Below are 26,041 nucleotides of genomic sequence, written 5' to 3' on the forward strand. Positions count from 1 at the left end.
AAGGCGAGTCTTGAGATCAAGGGCTTGGCTGTGAGCTGTGTAGTCAAGTTAGTTACGATTCTGTGGCGTGATTTGTGAGTGTAAAAAAGAGATCTCGTGATCTAGCGAAAGTGGCGAAAGAGTGGCTACAACTCCCACTAACTGCATTTTTTGGCCCAGGTCCACTGTTTGCTTGCAGTCTTCCCTAATTGTGAATGAACATGTCAGTATTTCACCTGAATGCCAGTAAAGCATGATAATCATAAGAAAATTCATATTACAGGTTCGCTTCCCTTTACTCTTTTTGCGTTTTTTGCAAATTCTTGAGTTGGTTGAAATCAGTTGCTTTAATCAACCAGATAGCTGATACGAAAATGGAACAACAGACTTAATACTGCCGTTCGGACGTCCTTTCCTGAAAAAAAAAACAGACCTAGCCTTGACGGGTGACAATTGAGCCTGGTTATGAGCTGTATTCCCATACTAATAACTGCTAGGTGCATGTGCCTTTGTGTGTGTGTGTGTGTGGAACAAGCCTCAGCAAATCAGTAACACCAATGCATGTAATCCTGATCAAATTACCCACCAGTTGTTTGTCATACAGCTATCATCTCTTTGATTACTAGTGACTAGTTTACAAACTGCTCTCTCTTTATTCGTATCACAAAAAGAACAAAGTCGAGTATCGTGGCACCTAAGTAGACTTGCCATTTTCCTTTTGCTTGTTATCAAAATATCCATCCAAAAAGCATGCAACCCCAGGTCCTATTTACCCACGACGAAGGAAGATTTTTCCAATTGCCCCCAGTGCCCAACATCTGTTTGCAGTAACTCCCACGAAAACGGATGACGCACCAATGAGCGTCTTTAATAGAAGGAAAGTTGTGTTTTTTGAAGGGATTGTGAGCAATTCAAATCAAATCTGGTCTAAAGACAGTGGCTTCCAAATTCTTGAGTACCCGGTGAAAACACCTGTACCAAACGGAGTTGGTGAAACTGCTCGGGATGTAAAGATGTAATTGCTGAAGAATATGGGCACTACTTCCTCTGTACACGGGGCCTTTTATCTCCTTGAGGTGTGGCTCAAAACGAACCCAGGATCAAATGGCATTGTGAATACCTTAGCTTGAGGCACTCAAAGGTTAAAAGTAAATATAAAGAGTTAGGCTGTATATGACATGCTGCGACTGATGTTGATTTATGAAACTTGGCCCAATATTTTGCAAGATGAATACGCCAGTGAAAGGTCGAAAGTCAATGAAAGAGCGTTTTTTCTTCATCGACCATCTCCTTATGGGCACTTAATCCTTTATTCCGCAGCTTCATCCTGTCTTGTTTTGTTTTGAACGTGAAGCTGTACTCACAATTACTCATTTGGTTTGACCTACCAGACCAATAAATACAGCACTGATCATTTGGATGAAAGACTATCGGTGAACTCTTTCAGTTACGCTACAGTAAGCTGAGTGAATAAAGTTGGCTATGTTCAGCGGCGAAATGACTATTGCTTGCCTTATGTTCGATTTAACATACAAGTGAAAAGAGTAGATGCTTAAAACCGACTAGAATTGCGCAAGTTTTTATTCCTCACTGCCAGTTCTGTGTACACGACTAATCAGTTTATTCAAACCTCCCTCACACTACCTTATTGAACGAGAAAAGTTAGATAACAGTCATAGATGAAAGTGCTAACCAGACATATGATACTGTTTTCCAAGAAGTATTTCACAACTAAACTCTTCTACTCGACTACCGTAGAAATGGACTGAATTGAAAAGTACTTCTTTTATAGATTCGTCTTGTCGACGATCATGTATGGGGGAAAATGTCGTTTTTACAGTGCAATATCGAGTTTTGTTAACCCCGCTTCTTCCTTCGAGGTTTTTTTCGAATGGCTTCTAGTAAGGAGAGAGCGAACGAGCGGTCAGACTTCGTGAACTCCAATAACTTCACAGTGCCAAGGACAAATATCATGCCTGCTTCAATTTAACTGCAACAAAGGTTACAATAAATATTACTTTTCGCTAGCTTCACGGGAGTAACACGCTGGATGGAGTTCGGGGGAGTTCCATGGGCTGAGCACTTTTCACTCTTGGAACGTTTGAGCACTGTCCCGGGCTTATTTGGTTTGCGTGTGAGGTTGAATAAGTGCGCCGCAGTACATTCTTGTGTCATTTTCTCATTTCTTCTACAACATGGGATTCTACTCTATATTGCAGTAGATGGTTTGTTCAATGTACCAAATTATTCGTGTGTACCCCGTGTTAGCTGAGGTATCTGACATTAGCAAAAGCATGATTAGTCGACATAGTATAGTTCTTTTGGTATGAAATGTGACAGAATTCAGCTGAGTGCAATTTTTAGCCGTTCACCCGGTCTCACTTCTCACAGTGATCCTCAGCTGACAGTAGCAAGAAAGAATGCTACCCACTCACCTGATCCGGTCACCCAGCCAGGTATCAGGTGGGTTTCTTTTTAAGACACCTGATATTCGTCGTCCTGTTCCAAGACATATTAACTGCAAAATAAGTAAATTTTTCATCGTTCAGATACTTAAGTGGCAAACAGATTTCAGTGGTGAGGGGAAATAACGTGGTGGCAGTATTGATGACGAATGACAATCGAAAATTGCTCAAACTGTGTGAACAAGTCAACGTAAAATAACCTCGCTTCATTAATAGACAGATGGTACAGTGTGAAAAACATTTTCCGCCTTCATGTCTCAAGTTTAGTAAAGGTCACAAAGCAAAGACGTTTTGTCCCAGGGAAGCGTTCAATCCTAATTGGGGCTCATCAGGTGGAAATGCCTGAACTTCAGTTCCACAATATTTACCTAATCCCTGGTGGCTGTGATTCGCTGTGGTCAAGTCCACTTCACTGAACGCAAAAGGGTTTGGGAGGGCGTGATATTCTTTCTCAAGTCCCACCTATTAGGACAGCATAATCAGACATAAATATTCTATATATTCGTAAAGTTCTAGTGCATTTGATCATCACAGTCATTTCATTTGTAAATAATGCCTCCCCCAGCAAACAAAGGACAATCTTCTGAGAGGAAATATTTCATTTCCCATCAGCTAGATGCAGAGGTCCACCCGGCGAAACCCAGCAATTGATTGGCTAGAAAGACTTGACCGTCTATTGACGTTTCGTGGTCACAATAAACCAATAGATGCAGTTTAAACGATGTGTCTGAAATTTGGCCGCTACATTTACAACGGCCAAAGTGTGTGAAATGGCCGAGATCCAGTCTGTTCGATCTTCTGGAAGCTCTCTAGTTTGTACTTCGCTAGGACTCCGCATTATGCAGAAGTGCTGGCGGTAATTTTCTTTCAATAATTAACCTCTTGAACAGTTTTCAGAATAACTGTGGCATCACTCATGGTGAATTTTGTGGAGAGCCGGGTTTTCAGTCGCTAATCGGTCCGATGTTTTCATATGACATTATCATGACTTTTTGCTGTTAAATACTCGGTCCTCCTTATGTGCCTTTCACATGGCCTTTTAGTGTGACCAATATTTTCTTACATATCACAAAGTCTGACGGCTATGCGGACATACCAAGCTTGTCGCACCAAATGCTGTTTGGGGGGATTATATTTCCGGCACTTACCCAAATTTGTTCATCTCAAACAAGATAGCAGCTGAATAATCTCACCATATTGGGTGTCACTGCTTGATGTTTACTTTTTTGCTTGACGGCTTTGGCGATTCAAATGCAACAGTTTACAGCATGTCGGCCAAACCTTCGTGCATTTTTGTGTAAGGTTCATAAATGAATCTGTTGCAGACGTCAGATCCTTTTGCCCGAATTAGTTGAACACCGCTGAGAAACACAAACCAAGTGTCCGGTAGTCTGAGGACGCGATTTTTTCTCGAAAACTGTGTTACACGAACGGTATTCAATTAATATCGATTGCCTCATGCCTCTCTTATTTTGGACAGGAATAATATTTTTATGAACTATTTATTCTTATGAGATGAGATAGAATATAGTTTAACCAAACCTAAATATATCATGTTTAGCCGTCCCCATGGTGTCCACTTATCTGATAGCTTTCATGATTCGTTAATTTGCTGCTTTGCGTCATGCTTCTTAGCAAAGGCGGGAACAGTTATATTATTTTACTATATGGAATAAATACATCAAGCTGCTAATTTACAAAGATTTATTATCGATAGGTTGGTATGTTTGTGATTAACTACCCATGATTTGAGTAGTAACTCTCAATTAATTGCTCAACCCGATTAACTGGGCCTAAAGCGGACATATAAGTTTCTATAAGTTCAAACGAGAATGACGTTGAAGTGGAGTGTACGACTCACGGAATAACCTACAACGAATCAAGAGTTGTCCAGCAGGTTTCAGGCATTCGTGGCGCAACCTGAATGGGCAGGCGGGTAAGTCAGCCAACACAACTAGGAGGCTTACCGTGCAGTCGTTCGAGAGGTCGGGTGAACCAATGACACTGGTAAGGCGTGAACACATTCACCTACTGAGACATGATAATTCAGGTGCGTCCAGCAGGCATTAAAGGAATGCTAGAAATACGCTCACCTCGCATGTCAGCTGACCGCAGTTGAAACCCTGCCACCATCAAAGATATGTGGAACGCGAGTTCAACTTTGGTGTGGACTTACCAGAACAGAAGGTGGACCGTTCAAACGAGAGTGTTGTGAACATGAATCCTGTGAATCCCACAACTAACCACAACTATTTGTCATCTGTTGGACTGTGCACAATGTGGGAATATTCGTTCACAGACATTTATTCATTCACTAACACATTCATTCATTAGCATGTCCAGAAAAAAGCACCCTCTGAATAGTGTTCATATGCTTCTTTGTTATTGTGTGATATCCAACTGGCATTGGTACTTCAATTTGAGAAGTTCTGATAGGCAACAACGAAGCTAAAAATTTACCATATTCGGAGGACACGCACCCTACACTGCAACTAGTTTATACTTACGAACACATTCTCTTACTCCTAATGTAGGCATTAAGGTACATGTACAGTCCCGTCGATCCTAAGAAGCAGCGAGGTTTGAATTCCGGTAGATCCGCCCGCGGTTCATCCTTTGGAAAAAATCCCAAGCACTGGAACAACAGCGTAGAGTAGCAGATACCCTTCAACTCCAACCTCATAAAGTTTATGATAGAACGCAAGAGTTTTCTGTAACTTTTTCACTTTTCCTACACGACGACATATGCATCTGGCAAGTCCAGAATAAACGTAATTTTTTGGAAAAAGTTTGGAACCCATTGAGAAGTCATCTTTTTAGAAGGGCTTGATAAACAATCGACAGTTTTTATTTGGGCAACGTTTAGCTTCTGACACAAAAGCCTTATCAGGCCAAGTGAACAGGTCACCAAGTTTGCTAGGTCTTAAGGCAGACTGTGAACCAGTCAGTAAGACCTCTTCATATTAGCGCACTAGATCAGATTTTGAGTGTCAGTTAGCGGCTCTTGCCGGTTAGTATGTTTGTCAGAATCTTGCATTGATGGATTGGGGGAGTTTCAAATTAATTCCCATCTAGTTCGGTTCCTTAATCTTCCAATTCAGTGTGCTTCCATTGATAATTCACCGCGGTTGCCACTGCTCTCGCCTCACAACCTCAACATTCGTTTGTGACCCGTGTCCAGTGCATGTTCTGCGATTGCCGTGTCTCATAGTAACGCTCGATAATCATCTGCCTTTCTAGGTGGCCTGTTTGTTTTCCTCTTAGTGTCTCCGATTCTGGCGTGAAGATATATATATATATATATATATATATATATATGAACAGGAGTAAAGCTGAATTTGACAGATGTTTGCGGTCCATGATAAACCACTTAGGGCACTTATGGTCTCGATTGTACCTCAAAAGTGCAATCCAACCACGGCTTTATGGCGTTCCAAAAATCCATAAACCAGACGTCCTTGGTGAAACCGATAGCACGTAATTCTATAAATTGTAAATCGTTGATATGTGAAAGTATAGGCACAAAATCGTACCAAGCCCTGGATCCGATTGCAAAACCAACTAAACCTTATTTACCAGAGGACTAGCTTAAATCCTGTGTGCGCTGATCCATTTATCTCTGCTTTGGGGTTTTTCTTGGTTTTTTCTTAGAATCTTTTCGGATAAATCGTGACGTCAGCAAAAAAATATTTTGAAGTAGATACGCACCAATCCACACCTCATACTTTCGTTCAGCCGAATGGGGACAGACATGTGCCGTACACTACCCCTATGGTTTTGGCCGTAGTTAATAGTACCACTCCTAGACACCCAGTTGCCACAGGCCCATGGGGACCAAGAAATCTTGTAGCCGAAATTTGTTAGTCAAAACGCTGAACTTATTCAGTTCATAAACTAGCTGCACCATTTGTAGTAATTTCACCACGAACCAACAACTCCACACTCTCTCCCCGATGCATCGACGCATCATGAGATAACGTCCTGAAATTTCTGGACTAGAGCGAAAAGAAGAACTTATGGATACAAAGATAAAGTCACGCTGAATTTTGTACTTGTCATCGGGCTGTATAATGACCAGTCAGAACAATTGTCATTGAACTTAGTGCGTTTTCAATGGATAGTAGCATTGGGCAGTTCCATTAAGGCCAAACCAAAAAGTGAAACTAATAACACCATATCTAGCACTTGAACTGATCAGCAATGAAGATCGCAATTGCACACTTCCGCACGTGGTTAGCGTGTTCCTATTAGCCCGATCTCACAACCTGCTTTATTAAGCAACTGGGGTGGTTATCATTTGTTGCCAGAAAACATTTAATCGTACGATTTGCATCACTGTTTCGAAGTATTGAGATGTATCAGGTAGGAAACAGGTGGAAACCAATGGAACTAGTTTTGGTTCAGAAAAGCGTCCATGGTCTCAATCTTAAATAATATTTCGAACATCATCAGAAGAGTGGAAGTGCTATTCATCTTTTTAATATGTGTAATATATCTACAGAGCGGTGAAGGGGTTTCCTTTCCAAAACGTAGAAAGAAAGTAATGGTTCAGTGGAGACAATAGCCTACTCCCTGAGCAGCGCTGGTGTTTGGGCCCGCAAGCATTTCTCAACACCCGTAACTGCATGTTCCTGTACGATACTTCTGACGCTTTCCGTAAAGTAACACCGAGAATTAGCAGCAAACAAATTTGATGATCTGGTAGCGCAAGACATTCAAAATTAGGCACCTGAAGGCAAAGGCATCTCCACAGCCGACCAGCGCTTTCCATATGCTCCCTAAGCAACACTGTGGCACGTGCACCCTAAGCATTTTGATTTCCATGCTTGTCTGCTGCGTAAGTTTTCCCGCCCTTTGAGCTGTCTGGTTTCGTGAGCACGTTCCCGTCTTCTTTTCTAGCCGCTTACGGATTAGGGAATATAGACCTTCAGTATTAATCAAACGAAGTCATGTGAGGGAAAACAAATTTCAGATAGTCAACCAGATACTGAAAGCCTGTCGAACCGTTGAAGACTACATTATGCGGATAACATTCTGTGTACAACTGATTTGAACTGGTCTCAGGTATTTTTCCCGTCCTTCGTTGCTGGGTGTTTGAACACACTCGTTTGACGCCGATTTTTGTCAACGCACAACCGTTTCCGGAAGTTACATTAACCCATCCATGGCTTGTGAAATGATATTCCCCTAAGCATTGCAGTAGATCTGAAAGTTTAAACGATATAATAGCGGCCGGTTCCAACATAGCCACCTTTCAAATTAATATCGTTTGTGCCTTTCATACCTGAAAACACGAATTAAATGATCGCCAGACATCATTTACTTGCAGAAATCTAGCTGGTGGCTGAATGCGCGAAGATTTGGTAACGTTTTTCTCTACTGAGTACATGGTGTTTTAGCGTTCTCCGACAACTCTTTAAAAACAAGTCATGTAGTTGTGATATAATCGCATATTTGATATCCTCTTTTGAATGGTGTGAAGCGCTTAAAAAGGCGTATATTGGAACATTTAATTTGGATCTTGTTCTTATGATGATCCGCGAAGGTTGGTGAACCACTGTAGTGTACCCTTTTCTCTTTGCAAAACAGTCCATAAAAGGAACTCAGTGCTGCAATCACTTATGTACTAGTCTAAAGAGCAATTACAGAGAACTTCTTCTTTGGGCGAAATCGCGACCAAACTAATGACGTTTATGTGCCAGTAAATGACACAGTATTACCATTTGAGAAATTGGAACTATTTTGACTCCATTCGTTTTTGTTAGCATCGCAAGTTTTACAGTCGGATCTGTCACACCAACTTTATTTCGAACCTACTTGCATCATGACTCATCTTCAGATTTTCTATTCATAAGGGCGTTATTCACATGAACGGAGTCAACACAGGTGCCAAAAATTTACTGGTCACATGAGCTAAATCGAGTGTTCAAATATTTTCTCAATGAACAGCTGTAAAGCTTTGAGTGAAATTTGTCCAAGCAGCATAGATCATAGCACATTCATACTGCATGCAACAGGTTTGTACACAACTGAATGGTTCATTCAAAACTGACTACAGCATACGAAGTACACACAAGTATTGCATGAAATCAATCAACAACGTTGAGTTTAAACGGTCACATGGTGCAAAATCTTGGACTGTTCCTGGAGGTACGCAGATTCTCTCCAGTTACACTGGAAAGATTTACAGAGATGCTCTGCGATTTACAGAGCAGCCTCCTGGGAAAGTGCGCTGTTGAATATGTATCAACGAAACAGAGTTCTTCACGAGAATACACATGACGCGCGTCGGCTGCCCAGCCAAAAAACGCAAACTGTTGTTTGTTGATTTTGTGGCAACTCAAGGATCATCTGACGGGTTAACTCCAGCAACCTCAGTGAACTTGGAGAATCCGGCAAGAAGCATTGCAAATATGAAAGTGGGCTTGTGACAAAGTCATCTCAAGCTACCTAAGACATGTGGGTTTTGATGAAAACTCAACCACTTAGTGTAGGAAAGCTCATCACGGAACAAAAGTGTTCTCTCTTTATGGCTGTGAGGCACCTGGCAGTTTTGTCATTCCAGTAACATGTTACTTGGTGTACGGTGTGTGGTTCGGCTTCAACAGCTTTTCTCCTTTTGATTAGGAGCAATACTGACTCCTAGATCCGTAAAAGTTCACTTAATTCTGCTATGTCGTATGCATACCTTATTGCTGGCACTAAGAGGTGAGCTCTCGTTGTCTTCGACCATGTGCTCAATGGTACATAAGACAAACTTAGCTGGAGACCACGAGATATTTTCTTTGAAATACTATTCGCGAATGCTCAGGCCACTACTATGGAAACACTGTGGCTCTCCGCATGCCCAAAGATAGAATTTGCGTTTTCCTGGTTCGCAAGCAATCATATTCACACTCAGTAAGTTGCACAAAATTGACGATATCTTTTTGCCTCGAAAATTTACCAGTTTCATCTCTACATCACTTTGTTGCGTGCTGTGGTCACCGTCCAACATCACACGACTGAAGGACAAAAATCTTTTGCCGTAACACGTGGCTTGTCTATGTTTTTTAGGTTGCTTATAAACAAAATCACACGTACAATCCTGAAGGAACATTTTGTATGTGTATGTGCTAATGAATATCCTTTTCTCTTATGCATGCTTTTCTGAGATTTTCCAGAAGTCGGTCTGGATTACAAATCTTAACAGCGACACAACTTTTTCGACTACATCCGGAACTCTCACCACTCGCTTAATTTGTTTCCGCGAAAAAATAGCAAGGCTTTATTGAAATGGGATAAAACGTCATTTAGCACAGATATTGCTGTTATAAACGTCACCAATATTCACTTTTTTACTAAGGCATACGGAGCATTGGTAAAATTTCGGAAAAAATGCAGGACTTTCAAGACAATATCCTATTTTTTCAGGTGTTTTATCCGCCGTTATTAGCTTGAAGGACCTTGTTGATATGATGTCGATTGGAACGCTTTTGGCCTATTCACTTGTGGCAGTATCAGTCCTTATTTTACGGTAAGTACCTTTCTCAGGCTGCAATAAATTCTGAAAATATACAAATGACACTGGACACTTTTGTACGCCGCAATAGAAATGATTAAACCTTATCGGAGGCCTTATCTTGATGATCACTATACTGTACTTATTCTATCTCACCCATTCTTCACGAAACTTCTGAGCGGCTTCCAAGCAGTGCTGTCTAAGTTCGGGGATCAATCAGCCTACTTTCTTTTTGGCAAGCGGTTCTCCAAATTCCAGTTCGCGTAGAAGGGATACAGCTTCATTTGACCGTGACCCACATTGAGGTAGTGAACCAAAAACAACCACTCAAGTGAATAGTCATTGATGGAAACGCTTCCCGTCTGTACTTTGGACAACTGTGTGTTATTACCTTTCCATCCGGAAAGAGTATAACCAGGACCATCAGCACTTCAGTGACTAAGCGAGAGTGGCACAAGCAACACAGCTCAACTGGTAGATTATTCAGCTAGATTACTCAACCTATTCTTCGGAATAACCACCAAATGATTCTAAACTGTTTTTGTTGTTGACGGAAGTTAGACTCAAACACGGATTACCGTAATTGAAGGTTATATGCACAAAAACTCATTGGCAATCTTATTCGCATAGAATGCTGAAGATCCGGACACCGCCAAAAACTCCGGTAAATCGATTGGGGGTGAAAGCCATATCGATCAGTATATTTTAGAGGATTTTTAATGTAATATCTGTGACACCACAGTGGTGAATGTAGACATAAACATCATTTTTGTAGGTTCCACCCGTGAAAAAAGCCTCGACTTAATGTGCAGTCGAAATGTTTACGATAACCAGGCCGACATGAACTTCGGAAGATAATTAGTGAACGAAGTTTCGTACGGGGCTAAACATAGTAAAAAGAATAAAAATTAGGATAAACGCCGAGCGTGACGTCACTTGCAGTCGGACAAGAGTATAAAAATACACATATACTCTGTAGAGCAGAGGGTTGGTGCGTAGTTCAATGATCCATGTTGAAAACGTGCTAATATAAACAAGTTAAATGTTCGTACCAAGGATTTCGCATGACAGACTTGGCAATGACAAAGGAAAACTGGTACTAAGCTATTGAAACAGGACGACCGTTGAGAGCGCAATATCAGCTACACACATTAAGTGCGCTTAGTACAAACTCACTGGTTTTGAATCATTCACACAGACCATGTTTTCAAAACCTATTCATATGTATATATATGTATATGAATTTATTTATTTATTTATTATTTACTTATTTACTTATCTATTTATTTACTGCAGGACGCCGGTGGCCACGCCACTTACGAAGTGGACAAGTCGCATTTCTATGCATGCGACTGAGTAGCCAATACCTTCCTGATAAAAGCACTGTACACTGGATGCTTCAAAGATAAATCCTAGGCAAGGATTTTTATGACATTCTTAGCTCACATAGTCGACTGACTCTGATGGGTTATGTTTGGATCAGGGCACTGTCACTGTCTTTCCTTTACCAGTACGGACACAATATCGCTAGATGAACGAGAAACCCGGTCAGTCCAACTGCTGTCCAAGCGCGCTCCAGCCAATCAGTAGAAACTCTAAATAAGTTGGGACGCTCTAATAATTTTGACAAAACTGGGTTACTTTGCGAGCGGTTTTGAGGAAGTTTTACCTAGTTATGAGGGGATTTTCAAACTATTTTAATAATTCTTACAAAAGTTTACAATGTTTACGTAGCGGGCACATGTTTGCTGAATCAAATTACCTAGTCCTCAGATTGCAATCAGAAAACGTTTTCGCAAACAGCATGTTTCAACTAAGCGTAGATAGGATGCTAACTCACCGACTAGTTATTTTATTTGGAGATAGAATTTCTGAAATGCCTTCTTTATAGTTTTGGGGAATTTTTGTAATGTTCTTATAGAAAGAATTCGAAAACACAAAGAATGTTGTGGCTAAACAAAGCTTAACACCTCTGCTGATACTAGTTGGTGACAAGTATCTGGTCTCTAATTCAGTACATAAAAAACTGAAGTCACACCAAATCTCACGGGTGCTTTGTCTAGCGAACCCAAGGAAAAGCAAATATGTGACTTGCTAAAATCCCCTAATGAGCTTAAGGCTAGTTCCCATGTATTTTGAGTCGTAAGTGGTGCAAGTGATGAGGTCAGCCATTTGACGAACGGAGTTGCCCCCTTTGGTTTTCACGAGAGACTCAAGTGAATCCTTCGTTTATGATATGTGCTGAATGTGCTGCACACAGGCCGCCTCATGATTCAGTTGGCACGATATTCGAGATATCGCAGTGGTTGGCACAACCACTAACACACCGCTACGCACAACTACGCTCCCCAATAACGCACTGATGATGTCATCTCGATTGGTGATGAAACGTTTGCCATCAAATTGCCCAGCTGAGCGAACAAGCCGGCGACCATGTACGCTACCTGAGCTACCGACATTTTCCTCTATAGAATATCGCAGTATATTTTCATAAAGGAACCTACTCAAAAGGTTGCTGAAAACTCTTCCTCATAAATGAGAGATTCAGTTGAGTCTTGCGTGAAAACCAAATTGATTTGCAAATGAGTGTATTTCTCGAAAACAGTCCAATTTGGGTTCAAGTAGAACATAAGGTTGACGGAAACTCGGGCACTGCGCCTACCTGATGAGCCCCAAGAAGGTCGAAATCGGTCGTGGACTGTCGAGGAGTTTTCAGCAACCTTGTGAGTAGTTTCCTTTATGGAGATGCCCCCTGTTATTTTGAATCCGTGAAAACGGTGCAGGATACTCGGTCTATTCATCTTTGGTGCAACAACTAATAAAATCGTTTGGCTTTAATTCATATAGATATTTGTTCACACTTAGCTTAGCCGTTTTGAAATTGTGCTGGCTTCTTCCTGGTCATGTTCTCTCAAGGCCCTGATCTTGGTTACCCATAGACTTTCATCTCATAATCCATGTGATTTATAGCGACCGCAATGTATTCTTTTCATCTTCGCTTTTTTATGAATTCATTTCCCTTCTCGGAATAGGTTGATTCCCGCATATCTGTGGTTTCTCAGCACATCACCTATTCCAAAACTACCTCCGTCAAATTTTTGAATGACCATATAAAAGGAAGCGGATAAAATTAAACGGCGCTGGTGACTTTCTAGTCAGACTGAAGCCTAACTGCGTTACAACAGGATTAGTATTTCAGTACACGGATTTGTGTGTGACATATTTCGTTCATCCACCTGGTCAGGGTAGGTCTCATCGATGAACGTCGCAACTCGCGCAAAGACAATCCCATCCAACTCTCAGACACGTAATCTCAGCTAGCTTAGTCTGGTTAACCTGACACACGCACACACACAGCTCAACTTAGCACCACAGACGTGCACGAGTGACCGGCACAATGACTGTCACTGTCTACAAGTACCAGTTGCCAGTCTGGTCTCATGATGATATGTCCCAACGGTTCATTATTCTCCTCGTAATCTTTGATTGCACAAACCCTGCATAAAAATATTACGTTTGGTGGCGGAGGCCAACAGCGACCAAAAGCCTCAATACAACTATCAAAGAAATTTGACTGTACCCGTTTCGCGTGACAATTCACACGGCTCTTAGCGTATTCGACAACATTGTGACCATCCTAAACACAGTGTTTGTGTTTTCCATTCATCAGACAGTACATTTAACGGAATTGTTTCACCGCAAGCCAAAAAGTGACACAAAATGCAGGCCCGAAAGCAGGGCTAGAAGACCTGTTGTTCAAAATTAATAATAATAAAGATACTAATCGCGAGAAGTAATCACAACCTATCGATGATATCTTGGGTGAAACATGTGATTTCTTTTATTGACAAATCGAGTCAATACGCAGTTCTTTTCCGGTTCGCAAGGCATCCATCTGGCGATTTGATGCTATTTATACAAACCTCTATTGACCTAAAACCATATACGTGAAGTAGTTTTGTCAGCCTTCAAACTACCACAGCATTCTACATTTGTACTTGTCTCAAGCGAGTGTGTCAACAGGAAACTCACGAGAAGATCCATTACTACTATCGTTTATTTTTGAAGAGCACAGTCGCAGACATAAAAGGTAAATGCAAGCGATGGAAGTGGAAGGTTCACTGGAGAATATCAGTTAAAAGCGAAAAGCGTCTCTACCAATAGTTCCGACCAGACAAGATGAATCCCAACGTACCTAAGAATGTTTACTTACAGAAACACGCGTTAAAAAAACAACAACCGAGGAAAGGACAAACAACGCTGAATGCTCTTCAAGGCATAGTAAACGCTAGCACAATCAAGACTTGCGCACCAGGCACAAAGTGATCGTCATACTTGGTCAGTCGTAAAAGCCAGTGGCAAGTCAGTGGCCATGTACGCATGAAATATATGATAAGTTCATGGAGAGCCCAAAATGACAAGTCGCAAGTCACGGCGCAATTGACGGTTTCTCTAAACCAGACTACAGTGATGATGACGAGTAGAATGACAAGTCGCAAGTCACGGCGCAATTGACGGTTTCTCTAAACCAGACTACAGTGATGAGATTCTGACGAGTAGGCCACTATTTGACCGATGGTTTTGTCAGGGTGGAGCCTCACATGAACTCCAGTCAATCTTACTGTCAGATGATAGAAAAAGCGAAGCAACTGTTCTGAAGCTAACTCAAAAAAAGTTTTTATTGGCACTGCGAAATTTGTTTCAGCGCAATGTCCGCTAAACTGATCAAGCAAGTGTGGCAGAGAATTGTGTGTTCTGCGTTGCGCTGCTTAGGATGATTCGTCCTGTCGTTGACGAACAGTTGAGCTTGATGACTAGTCGGAGTGTACGTTTTACGCCCAATATATATTACCAACTGTCGCCCTTAAAATGAGGAATCCTGGGTAATTTACCAGCCTATTTGCACCAAACCAAATTCTTGAATGCAACCTACTGCTTGTCTCAAAAACCAACATGATAAAGCTATTGAACATATCGCTTCTAAAATCGTGAGGTCTGGCTTGATTATCACTGATGATTGCTTCTTAAGTCCAGTCCTTCCGGTAGTTTTAGGACTCTAAGAACCGCACAATGGCCAAAGAAGTAGGTCTTTCTAATATATTCTCAGTAACCTCAAACATCACTTCCATTTGAATATGACTTACAAACTCATTTGAGCCTTTCAGATGTTTTTTAAATGGAATTGATTTGGTATTTCCGGATGGTTTAACGGTAAACTGGTGTAGTTTTGTCTACCACGTCGTCAAATAGGTAAAAATAGAGACAAATCTGCTTGATTAATCTGAATTATTCTTCTACTTTAACAATGTCAGAACCCGTATTGAGCATTCGCCATATAAGCGGACGCTGTCAACGTCTCTTGACGCTACTAACGTCAAAAGACTCGTGATCCTTAGAAGCATTGCCAGGGCACAAATCTTTTACTGTTACCTTCAAAGTAAAGAACACAAAACGTGCATCTGCTGTTAAGAAGAATTTTGGTAGATTACTGGTTCTATGTACGCTATGCTAAAAACGGCAACTAGTTCGCTTCCACTTGATGCGGAGTTTCGTCTTGTGGCAGAGCGGTGACACTCACCGATGCGATATCACTGCAAACGTACATTTCACCAGAAATCCCACGGCAAAATATCTCCCTCTAAAAAAATTCGAAGCATGCTTTTTCGAGGCTTCTTCAAACACGATACATGTGCATTAAACTGCATAGACGTGGAACATTACATTACACTGTTGTAAACGGGCAAGCCTAATTCATCAAACACAAACAATGCACACTCGACGTACACACGATGTTCACCACAGTACGGATTCTAGTCTCTCTCAGTGATGATGCTCTGACACGATACCACCTGCAATGTAGCATCAGCCATTTCGCAACGGAATCATATCCTAACCACTGTTACAGTTTTAGAGTGCAACATCAGTGTGGTTCTCCTCAATTGGAACTGCGTGATGCACATCACAGAAATTCCGTATTTTTAGCGTGTCTCTGAGTATATTAACACGATCTAGGCCAGTAAAACTATCGGGTTTTTACTGAAAACCCTGGAATTTTTTCGTAACAAATACTCGAGGACCGCCAGCAGTGCAATATTTTGTTCGTTGGTGTGATTTGTCTCCATGTAGTGAACTTACCACAACAAGCTGGACATTAATTATATCTGCTCAAAAAAGGTTTGGTGCATGGTTGATTGAACGTTCTGTACAGACACCCTGTGTTTCGTTTGGTACCATCTGTTTAAGAGGGACTCGAGGACTGCGTCTACCTGATGAGTCCCAAGAAGGACAAAACTGATAGTTAGTCGTTGACCAGTCGTTGACCCATCAGGTCTTTATTACACTGTTAAGGAATACAGTGGAATTAAATCGGCTCTCCATAAGCTGAAACATTTCCTAAGAATTCGATCAGTCTGTTTATTGCAAATTGTACTTAGTTTCTGCATGTTGTGGTGATCTTTGATCCACTTTCGCGCCAGACCAGGGAAAAATCTACGCAGTGGAGCGCACATCTCCCGGACAATCTCATAAGTCAATCAGGAGACTAACTAGCTGCTTAGTCTGTGAGCGCTTAGAAGACGATTCATCACTAAATCAGTGTAACGTTGAGCTCTCCATGTGAAACCCTGAGTTACGCACAGCCCCGCACAACCGCAGAATTAAAAACAAGGGCTCAACTGGGAAGAATTACCTAACAAATAGGCTTTATTACACAACTCGTTCTAATTTTCCACAATCATGGGATCATGAAGGAACATGCAGGAGGTCTATTGAACAACAGCACGGTGAGCTTTCAATGTCCGCAGACCTGAAACAAATGCGCGGGATGAAATCTTGGTGGCGTGAGCTATCCGAGACCAGGTTAACTGTTCCGAGCGATAATCTGAATTCCTTGGCGTCTCATATCAGTGTGAAATGTCACCTTGACAAGCCGGACAAAAGCAACTGAATGCGGAGTAATTAAAGGAATTTCAGCAAACATCGAACTGTCAAAAAAAAAATACGGCACTTTTATCTTGACCAATCATTGATCACAATGCTGTTGGAAATGCATCGACAACCCACTACCGATTTCACATGCCCTGAATCATTCAAAGCTTTTTTTCCGTATCAAGTGATCGTGCAATTCAACCATGAAATTAATATACGGTCTATGATTTCTCTCTTAAATAGCGGACAACAAGAAATCCTTGGAGTGCGGAGTAGAAAAGATCAACAACTACAGCAGGTCTCTGACAACGTCCTGGAAGTGTTCACAACGGAGGATGGTGATATTCATCTTACAGAAACTCAAAATGAGTAAGCCTTTCGTGGTATACCTAAAAGCGTAGAAATCGACCATTTCATTGTACCATCCGTCAAACTAAATTTCAACCATGCTGTCGTATGAGGATGCTGAAAAGACAAAATGAGGACCAATTGTTTCCTTGACTGTGCGGAAATGCTAGTCTGCAAGTGAGTTACGCACGTCGACTGCAATGGCCAGAGCCGCCCAATAGAACATGCTTATTAACAGCTTTCGGCTGACTTAACACAGTACACATCGCCGTGGGTAGCTTACTCCGTAGCGTGAACACCTGACAAGATACTGGAGTACTTATTGCCGAAAGTAAATCTGTTTTGAGTGTATCACAAAATTCGTGGTTTGAAAAGCCAAATATTGCTACAAAAATTGCTGTGCATCACCCGGTTCGGTCAAATTTCACAAAAACTGACCCTGAGACAAAGTAATTAGCTGCAATATCCACCGGATTCCCTTGGCTCATTGATTAAAATGCCGTGTCCTCTGGCTGACCGAGGGTCGTTGGCTGGGTACACTGAAGGCATCAGGCGTGATTATTGTTCGGCAGCACAACTACTCAGTTTCCCTCCTCCTACTCCACTTCTTCCGAGGACCAGCACGATAATCATACTAGTATTAGCAGATTGCATTTCTTGCCTTGTTCATGACGTTCGTTGTGAGTGGCCAGTTGAATTAAGTCCTGTAGGGTGTCTCATTCATTGACTCCCAGGTGGCGGAAAAAGGACGCGTCATTGTTAAAAAAGAACGGTGCAACTGATTATGTTTAATTATGCAAAAACATATAAGTTCACTAAACCTCTGTAGAACACTTTGTTTCATCATCCACATAGGACCGGCCCCCTCATTTTCCTGTGAACGTACCCTGGTGACAATAGGGCCAGTTTATGCGGGATCATATTGGAGGCTTTGCAGGCCTTCTATAAGCTGTTTTCGTAGTTATTTGTTTCAAGTTGGTCCGAGGCCCATGGCATCATATCTTGTCGTCATCTAACCCAAAGTGGGTCCGATTGCAGAAGCGAAGGATAAGCAATCTGGTCAATCACCAAAAAACAACTTTGATGTTGACGGACAGCTGAATGTCACATGCAAGTATAATTTCCTACTGCTAAACCTAGCAAGTCTTCGAATATCAGATCTGGGTAGTGTAAAACTGTCAAAATGATTTATGGTTGACTATAATCCTTTTGTCTTTTTTGTCAAAACCACCAAACGGGGTGAGCTGCTTGATCGACGATTAAATTTGCTCCAGTCCATCAATCGCTTTTCGGAGGGAGCCGGTATTACCAGATTCTCAAAAAGGTAATGAAAAATTCCGTTCATCACCATTCAAAAAACATCCATGGATCACCCGCTTGTTCTTGAACAAAAAGCGCCTACAAGAGGCATCCTTTGCAGCGGCCGTTTGCCAACCTTCTTATCAGCGTATGTCGTAAATATATCATGTTTTTCCAGAGTTTTGACTAGAAAAACTATGAAATGTCAGTTCATCGTAGCCACCGTATGCATCTGATAGTTGGGTGGTAAAAGTGTCTATCTATTTACTTTTTGATAAAGTGTAATATCATTTCTTCGAGTTGGACCAAACTCACACTCTCAATGGGAGTCTGGAGAAAACCGAATTAGACGTTTACTTAACGTGTGTTCATTTGGTCGCGATGCGCAACCATGCCTGAGTCCATCCATGGTTTTACGGCATCAATGCGGTTATAAGCACGATTTGGATCACACCGGATGCGAATTTTAGCTCGCAACCTTCGAGAACATATGCGTACACTCAGAACATCCCTAGCAAGGGTCACTTACGGAAAAATCTGGTGTTGTGTAAGAATCTGAGGGCAACGATAGTGGAACTTGCGTTGGAAAATACATGGATGGATCTTTGAGGATTTTGAACAGACTAGAGAATGCTGAATATAAAGGTAGGTAAAACTGGTATGCGATTACAATTATACCAGTCTTGGAGACAGAATACTTCTTCAGTTTGAAATGGTACTGTGGTCTTTGTAATATGCAAGCTATGGAAGCACCAGGGGATAGTGATTTTCCGAAGACAGGTGTTCATGACAATTTCTGTGGATAGAAAACAGAAACAAATCTCATGAGCCAAAGCCCAGTAAGCAAGGTTGTACATCACCAATACTTATATATAAACCAATCAAACTGACAGACACCGTATACCACACTGGCCTAATTTTTGAAGAACACCGTCCCCGGTGTACCATGGCCTACGTGAACCGGCCGGTGCTAGTGGTGTGGTGCGTTAAGCTGGTGAGCGTGTGCAGATGTTGCTCTATCTGGGGCCGCGTCTACCGTGTGTGAATGAACAACGTGCTAGCTCTGAGGCCTGTATGCACATATGTAGAGCCAGGATCTTTGCAGTAGGTCTACTCTGAGTGCGGTAACCATCCTGGCGTGGTCGCCAATTATGTAATATGCACGCTATGGAAGTACCAGGGGACAGTGATTCTCCGAAGGCAGGTGTTCACGACAATTTCTGTGGATGGAAAACAGAAACAAAGCTCATGAGCCAAAGCCCAGTAAGCAAGGTTGTACAGCACCAATACTAATATATATATATAAATCAATCAAACTGACAGACACCGTATACTACATCTGTGAAATTGGGTGATCCCAAATTAGGACTGCAGTACAACAGCATTCAGACTCCTTTGGGCGGTAATAGTAAACAATCCATTGAGTGGAGACTCAACAGCTACACAAATATACGACCTTCGTTGGCTCAGTCGACCGAGAATTGATTACGTCAATGGGGTTTGCGTAGGGCCTGTCTACAGGGGTGGCCACTTAGGTCAAACACGAACGTGATTTTAGGTGAATAGCAAACTTTGTCAGTGTAATTGCTGGGAAAACTGGCCAGGATGTGTTCAAATTGTTTATCTCAGTCCACAGTCCAGTTCGCAGTCCACATGAAGATCTCAGCGATAAAAAATATGAATACCTCAAGAGGATAGCCTTAGACTGTTTGCAACCACACCGAGGTTAAACGGCTCATCTTGTTAGCGAGTTCAGTTTCGACGTGGGTAGCACTGAAATCTCAAAAGTGTCATGGCTGTAAGACAGATATCCATAACAGATATTACAACCAATAGTCACCCTGCGCAATCTCAGGCTTAAATTCAAACATTTAAACTTTCTCAAGCATCTTAAACTGTTACTGGTTTTGTTAAACGGGAGGCATCTTCGAATGGTCAATCCAGAAAAATCTTCTGTCAAAAATGAGTTTGAATGGGGCAGACAAACACGGTTTTATGTGATAAATAAACAAGATGGTGTAAATCCTCATGACTGAGAAGATTCATGCATTTTATTTTTTCCGGTGGCAAATAGTTCGGCTCCTTGTACCTGCTACTACCAAGACTTCTTCGTAAAGCGCCGTCCCAGGAGGTGGCATAGTGCGTACCTTAACCGTCAGTTTGTTCCCCTGTTTTCTCGAAAGTAGGCTGCGGTTAATCTGGAGACACCGAGTGAAAAGACCTCACCTCTGGTGAGCTTCCTTTTTTAAATCAACGTTCTTTCATTTTCCGATGGAAACTTGATGAATCTTTTGACGGAACAACAGGCAAGTTATAAGTGAACTGTTGACAGAGAAGCGAGCATGGTAATAAAGCTAGGATGGACTGGGATTGTATAAATCCTTACTGCTAGAAGAGAGGGTGACCTCAACATCAAGGGAAATAAAGGAAAATCAATATAAAAATCCGGATTTCACCGCGCAACAATCAATTTTAGTTCTACTCTGATTGTCAAATGAATTGTGAGATTTAAGTAGTCACATGACTAGTCACAGAAAAAGAGAACTTGCTCGTCGAATTAATTTAGTTTTTATTGATTTTGCTTGTTTTTTAGGGGCTGTAAAAGAGCAAACTGGTCAAATTTTACACGAGTTGAGTAACTTCTCAAAGTAACTTTAAACAGAAGTGGTACGAAACTTATTCTGTGGTGAATCCAGCGTTGGCAAAACCAGTCGTGCGTGATGGCTATTTCCGATTATTCTTATCTTTGAATGAGAAGGCGAAATAATTCTATCACCTGGATATCGACTTAACTAAACGAAGAAACAGCCTTTTTACTGTATGTCCGGTAAACGAAAGGTTTGTTTGTTTGATTTAACAACCGCATGATTTAATCTACTTATGTAAGATTATGTATCCAAGCATGGAGTTTGATCGAGTAAAGTGTACAATAACGAGTCCGCATAATGTCGAAACCAATGACCGTCTTTTTGTGAGTTTCAACTCATCTTACTAAAAGCGTTTTCATATTTCAGTCACACTGTTCTTTTCATGATTTCTCAGGTCAGGTGGCTACTCCACAACAGCGAAACTTGAAAAAGTAGAAATCAAATGTCCAAAGTCGCTGAAACACTATATTCAATTGAGTCTTGTCCCAGAACAGGCTGACCCCACGCCTACATCCGAATGGGTGAACACAATGAATACCTATTTGCTATGTGAGTGACTTTGCGACAAGTATCGCGTTTGTTTTAACTGTGGAGTTTTCTCATCAAAAGATTTTCCCCTGGATTTTGTTCAGTGTGACGTAACCCAGTAAACGGTTGTATAGTAACGATACATTGCACTTGTAGAAGTATTTCACTGGTAGGAAGAATGGCGGTGAAATGGTTAAAAGATATAGGTTGATATCAGTCTATCTTAATACGGCGGTTAAGTTCGGAAAGAACACCACGAAGCTGTGCCTTTCGCTCTATGGGAAATCTAACCTTTTTACTTGGCCTCTAACACTTACCACTCTATCCAAGGCTGGTTTATTCATCACTAGGTCTTTTATTGGCTGAACCAAGCTTGTTCCAGCCGTTGCACCTAGAGTCATTTCATCAAGCTGCATTTATTGCAGATATCCAGAGTGCCGAACGGCTTGACCGTTGCCGCATTAGTGAGCTTTCTGTCGCGTCAGTTCACTTCATCCTTCATGTTAATTTCGTCAGACCAGTAGCCGTCATCCGGTGGATATGAAGGAACACTCAACGCACGACAACCCGGAGGTTTCCTGGTCAGATTCACTGAAATGATACCGCTATTTTTATTCCATCCCGCTTCACTGATTCGTGCTCACGATAAGTTAATTGGCTAACCCTCCTTGTGCGCATAAACAAAACCCACCGCACCGTGCGGTGTTTGAAATTGCATCTGTTCATTCCGAATGAAGTAAAACGGTAGTTTGTCACGAGCCTAAAGGATGACTTCAAGAGCACTGCTCAGTTCTGGATTCACAGTCGACAGGTGGTGTGTTCGTGCGCTACGGTTGAACTAGATCAGGTGCGGATGTGTTCTCTGTCGATAATCAGTTGAGTTTATCCGTCATTGGTGGTAGAACTGTTGTACTGGATGCATAGTCCAGTAAACAATAAGCTAAAACCGGTTCTCTCTCGGTAGTATTATTACAGGTTCATATTAAATCGCTTCGAATGACTGAATGTAATCGTGGAAGTCATCATACAAATTTGTGATGTAATAACGGATTACATAAAACAAGTTTTGTTCACTGCCTCCTTTCTTCGCATTATCCTATCCAATGGCATCTTATATGGGCTATTCGTTCTCGAGGAAGTTCAACCGTCATAAAATGTTTTACACCAAAGGGATGTATTTTGTACTCCAGTGGTTCCTTTTTAGATGATCTCTGTTACAGCAGAACTCAATGCGTATGAGCATGGAAATCTACAAATGATGAATTTTCCCACACCACCATTTGATGTCGGCTTTTCTCGTCGTGTTTGGCTCCTTGTTTAAGGTTTTCATTTGGTATTCATTTGATATTGGTAAATTTACACCTCGTTTCGGGCAGTCAGCCTACGCTTTCGTTATTTGTGCAAAGCAGCTACTGTGTCCAGGTATTCTTTTCTAAACTATCCGGGCAAACGTTTTGTACACAGTAAAACACCTCATATTGGTAGAACCAAGACAAAACAGGGAGCAAACTACGATGAACAGCTTTGTGTTACTTTGAGGAATTCCACTGTTATTCGTGAGATATAGGGTTTCATTCTTTCGGTGAACTTTGTTGACCAGTAGATAAAAGATGCCCCAACCACGAAAATGTAGACTGATAGTGAGCATAAGTTAGGTAAAAAAAATGGCATTGGAGTGATGTGTCTCTGGTAATCTGTGAGTTGCCACGCGTTCTTCTTGGGAAGATAATGAGGTAACGTTTCTAGAAAAAGGAATTATTTTTTGTCTAAATTCACACATTTGGTTTTCACGGAAGACTCATTCAAATCCCAGCTGAGTCTTCTGTTGATGATGCTCTTTTTCAACTGGCTGCCTCAGCTTCAGAACATCGTAAACAAGTGTCAGCTGGGTTTCCAGTGAGTCGTCCGTGAAAAAACTGGTATACAAGGGACTGTATTTGTCGAATTTGGTGTACTTTGTGTTCAAGCAGGACATGGGATTTCGGGGACTACGCCTACCGGATGAGCCCCAAGAAGGGAGAAACCGGTCATGGACTGTGGAAGAGTTTTCAGCAAACGTACGTGTGCTGCGTTAAGTCTATATAAGAGACAGGTAATATTTCACATAACCACTATCACCATCCGAGACTGCAGCGCCATTTTCGACACTTCAGTGCCTTATCACCATAGTGTTAAAATAAAAAGAAGAGAAAGGCATGGATGGGAGGGGGTCCGCCAACATTCTAAGGTACTTACATCTCCAAGCGCTCAATCGGTCAAGCGCAGGTAGGGTTATTCTACTTGGCGGATCACATCAAACAAACACTGTTCTGTCAAGTTGCATTTTGTTTGCCTAAAAGTTTTAACCATTCTCAAGGTGACACAAAGAATAGCGCTCTTGTCGACAAACAATAATTTAACATGAGCACTACATGTCTGGGCCACCGTAGTTGGTAATGCTGGATGTTCTTTTCGCCCTATGTATATGCTTCTATTGGTAGTAGGGCCCTACTGCGTTTCGACCTTAAAAAGTTCAACAAATACATTTTCAGTGCCTACATCATTATTTATAAGCCCGGGTTGTCCAGTTGGAAGAAATAGCGCAATGAAATTCTCGGTGCCTCGTCGTAATAACGAAACGGATTAAAGGAATGAAAAGAACTGAAGGTTTTTTACGTAAATTTTCGCTGGTTGAGGCGGATTCAACCCCCAAGTTAGTGGAATTTGACGGGACAAATTTCTCAATGTTTCCGTATCATAGTGGCCTGATGAAACAACTGTAGTTCCCAAGTTTGACAGAAAAAACTGGGGAGATACAATCTGCAGTAAGACATTTGCTTTTATTGACCGCACACATCGCCCTCCATACATAAACAAGCTCCCCAAAACAACTACGCAACCTACCACAATGCTCCTAATCGATTAATCCGCAATCATTCACTTTGATTTTCCGCCAATCACCTAATTTGGTCAGATTTACTCACTCGGTTCAAACTTGAAAATATGGGAATTTTCGACTCCTGAAACTCTAAAACGCCACAAATAACAGTGAAATTGCTTAACAGCAATACTTCGTTGCTTATCTTATAGCAAAGTAAAAAAGCAGAATGCAAATGGGCGGTTTAGAAACAAGATGCAGGGGCCTAAAAGATGGTTCTGATTTGAATGCGAAACTTATATCGAGTAGCGGGTGTTTGACAATATTATTGGTGAGCAGAAAACAAAGCAATGCACCCAAACACCGCGGCCCACAGACAATTGTACCAATTGGACTAAAACTTCAGCTATTTTGTTTATTTCAGTGAAAACAAACATTTTTATTTACTTTCATCCGCCTGCTGTGAGTACCAAATCCTGCCATTTGTGTCACACAGAGTCCACACTATTTGATTCAGTCTCAGTTTCTTCTTGGAACAAAACCTTCCTTTGTCGTGGAAAAACAAAATCTGCTTCAATAGTCCCTTCGATTTGTCCTTGTTGTCTGGCTAATTTGCTAACTTGTTATCGTTCCGATGCGGTCTGCCCACTATTGCTGTCGGTCAGCAATAAGAACAAAGGGGTTTTAGTCAATGGTCCACATAACATCATAGGAGTTTGGTAAGTAGTCTTACCAGTTTTCACCATGCCTTGTCTTTTCGTTGCAGATCAATCGACTGCGGTACAGTGACACATGATATCTTGGAAGATAGTTAACTGGTAAAGCCCAAACACATTATTTGTACGCCACGAGAGGGAGGAAGGGATTGAAATAATCCGGAAAAATCTTTCATTAGCAGTGAAAGTTATTGGTCGGATACAGAAAACTAGCAACAGAATGCGAACAAGTGATCATGGAACCTATAGGACTGGTGTACTTATAGTAACTAAGCTTTGAAGTGCGCGTTAGTGAACAAAAAATCGGGGGGACAGTGGGCTGTCGCTCGGGGCTCGGACAAATTGGACAGCCTGATTAGGAATAAATTCACTCATCATTATCACTTATCACTCAGAGTAATTCAGTATCGCCTGTACTGCGATGGCGGAGTGACGCTAACACGGTTTTCTCGCATGTCAGAGAACCTGATTTAAAATCCTCTAGAACTGAGAGTATTTCAGTAAGTTCTAATCCGACGAAAACTCGGGCCCAGCACTCACATTTGCGTAAGCATTGACCAGAATAAATAACCAAGAATTCCTCAAACCAGATCAGTGTAGACAAAACCAGAATAAAAACGGTATCGCTTAGATCCACAAAAAAGGTCGATCAACCTACGTTCCTTGTCTGTGTAGTATAGTCGCTCTGCTGTTTCACCTGCCTCACCTCTCCCGCATCAGTTCTTTGCTTATCCCATGTTCACTGGCCTTGGTATATTTTGACATTCCAGTAT

At 41.6% G+C, this 26,041-nt stretch overlaps 1 protein-coding gene across 1 annotated transcript in view; it reads left to right on the top strand.

The window, feature by feature from the left end:
• The window catches only part of T265_14992 (hypothetical protein), a gene marked incomplete at both ends in the record, with an annotated part of 93,080 nt that overhangs the window by 20,506 nt on the left and 46,533 nt on the right, over positions 1-26,041 (top strand). The window contains 3 exons of the mRNA XM_009176116.1: positions 9,858-9,960; positions 17,116-17,241; positions 21,562-21,716. Coding sequence (XP_009174380.1) covers positions 9,858-9,960; positions 17,116-17,241; positions 21,562-21,716 — 384 coding nt within the window. The remainder of the gene's footprint in view (positions 1-9,857; positions 9,961-17,115; positions 17,242-21,561; positions 21,717-26,041) is intronic.

The sequence above is a fragment of the Opisthorchis viverrini genome (assembly GCF_000715545.1).
Source record: "Opisthorchis viverrini unplaced genomic scaffold opera_v5_314, whole genome shotgun sequence".
In the NCBI taxonomy this organism is placed as follows: domain Eukaryota; kingdom Metazoa; phylum Platyhelminthes; class Trematoda; order Opisthorchiida; family Opisthorchiidae; genus Opisthorchis; species Opisthorchis viverrini.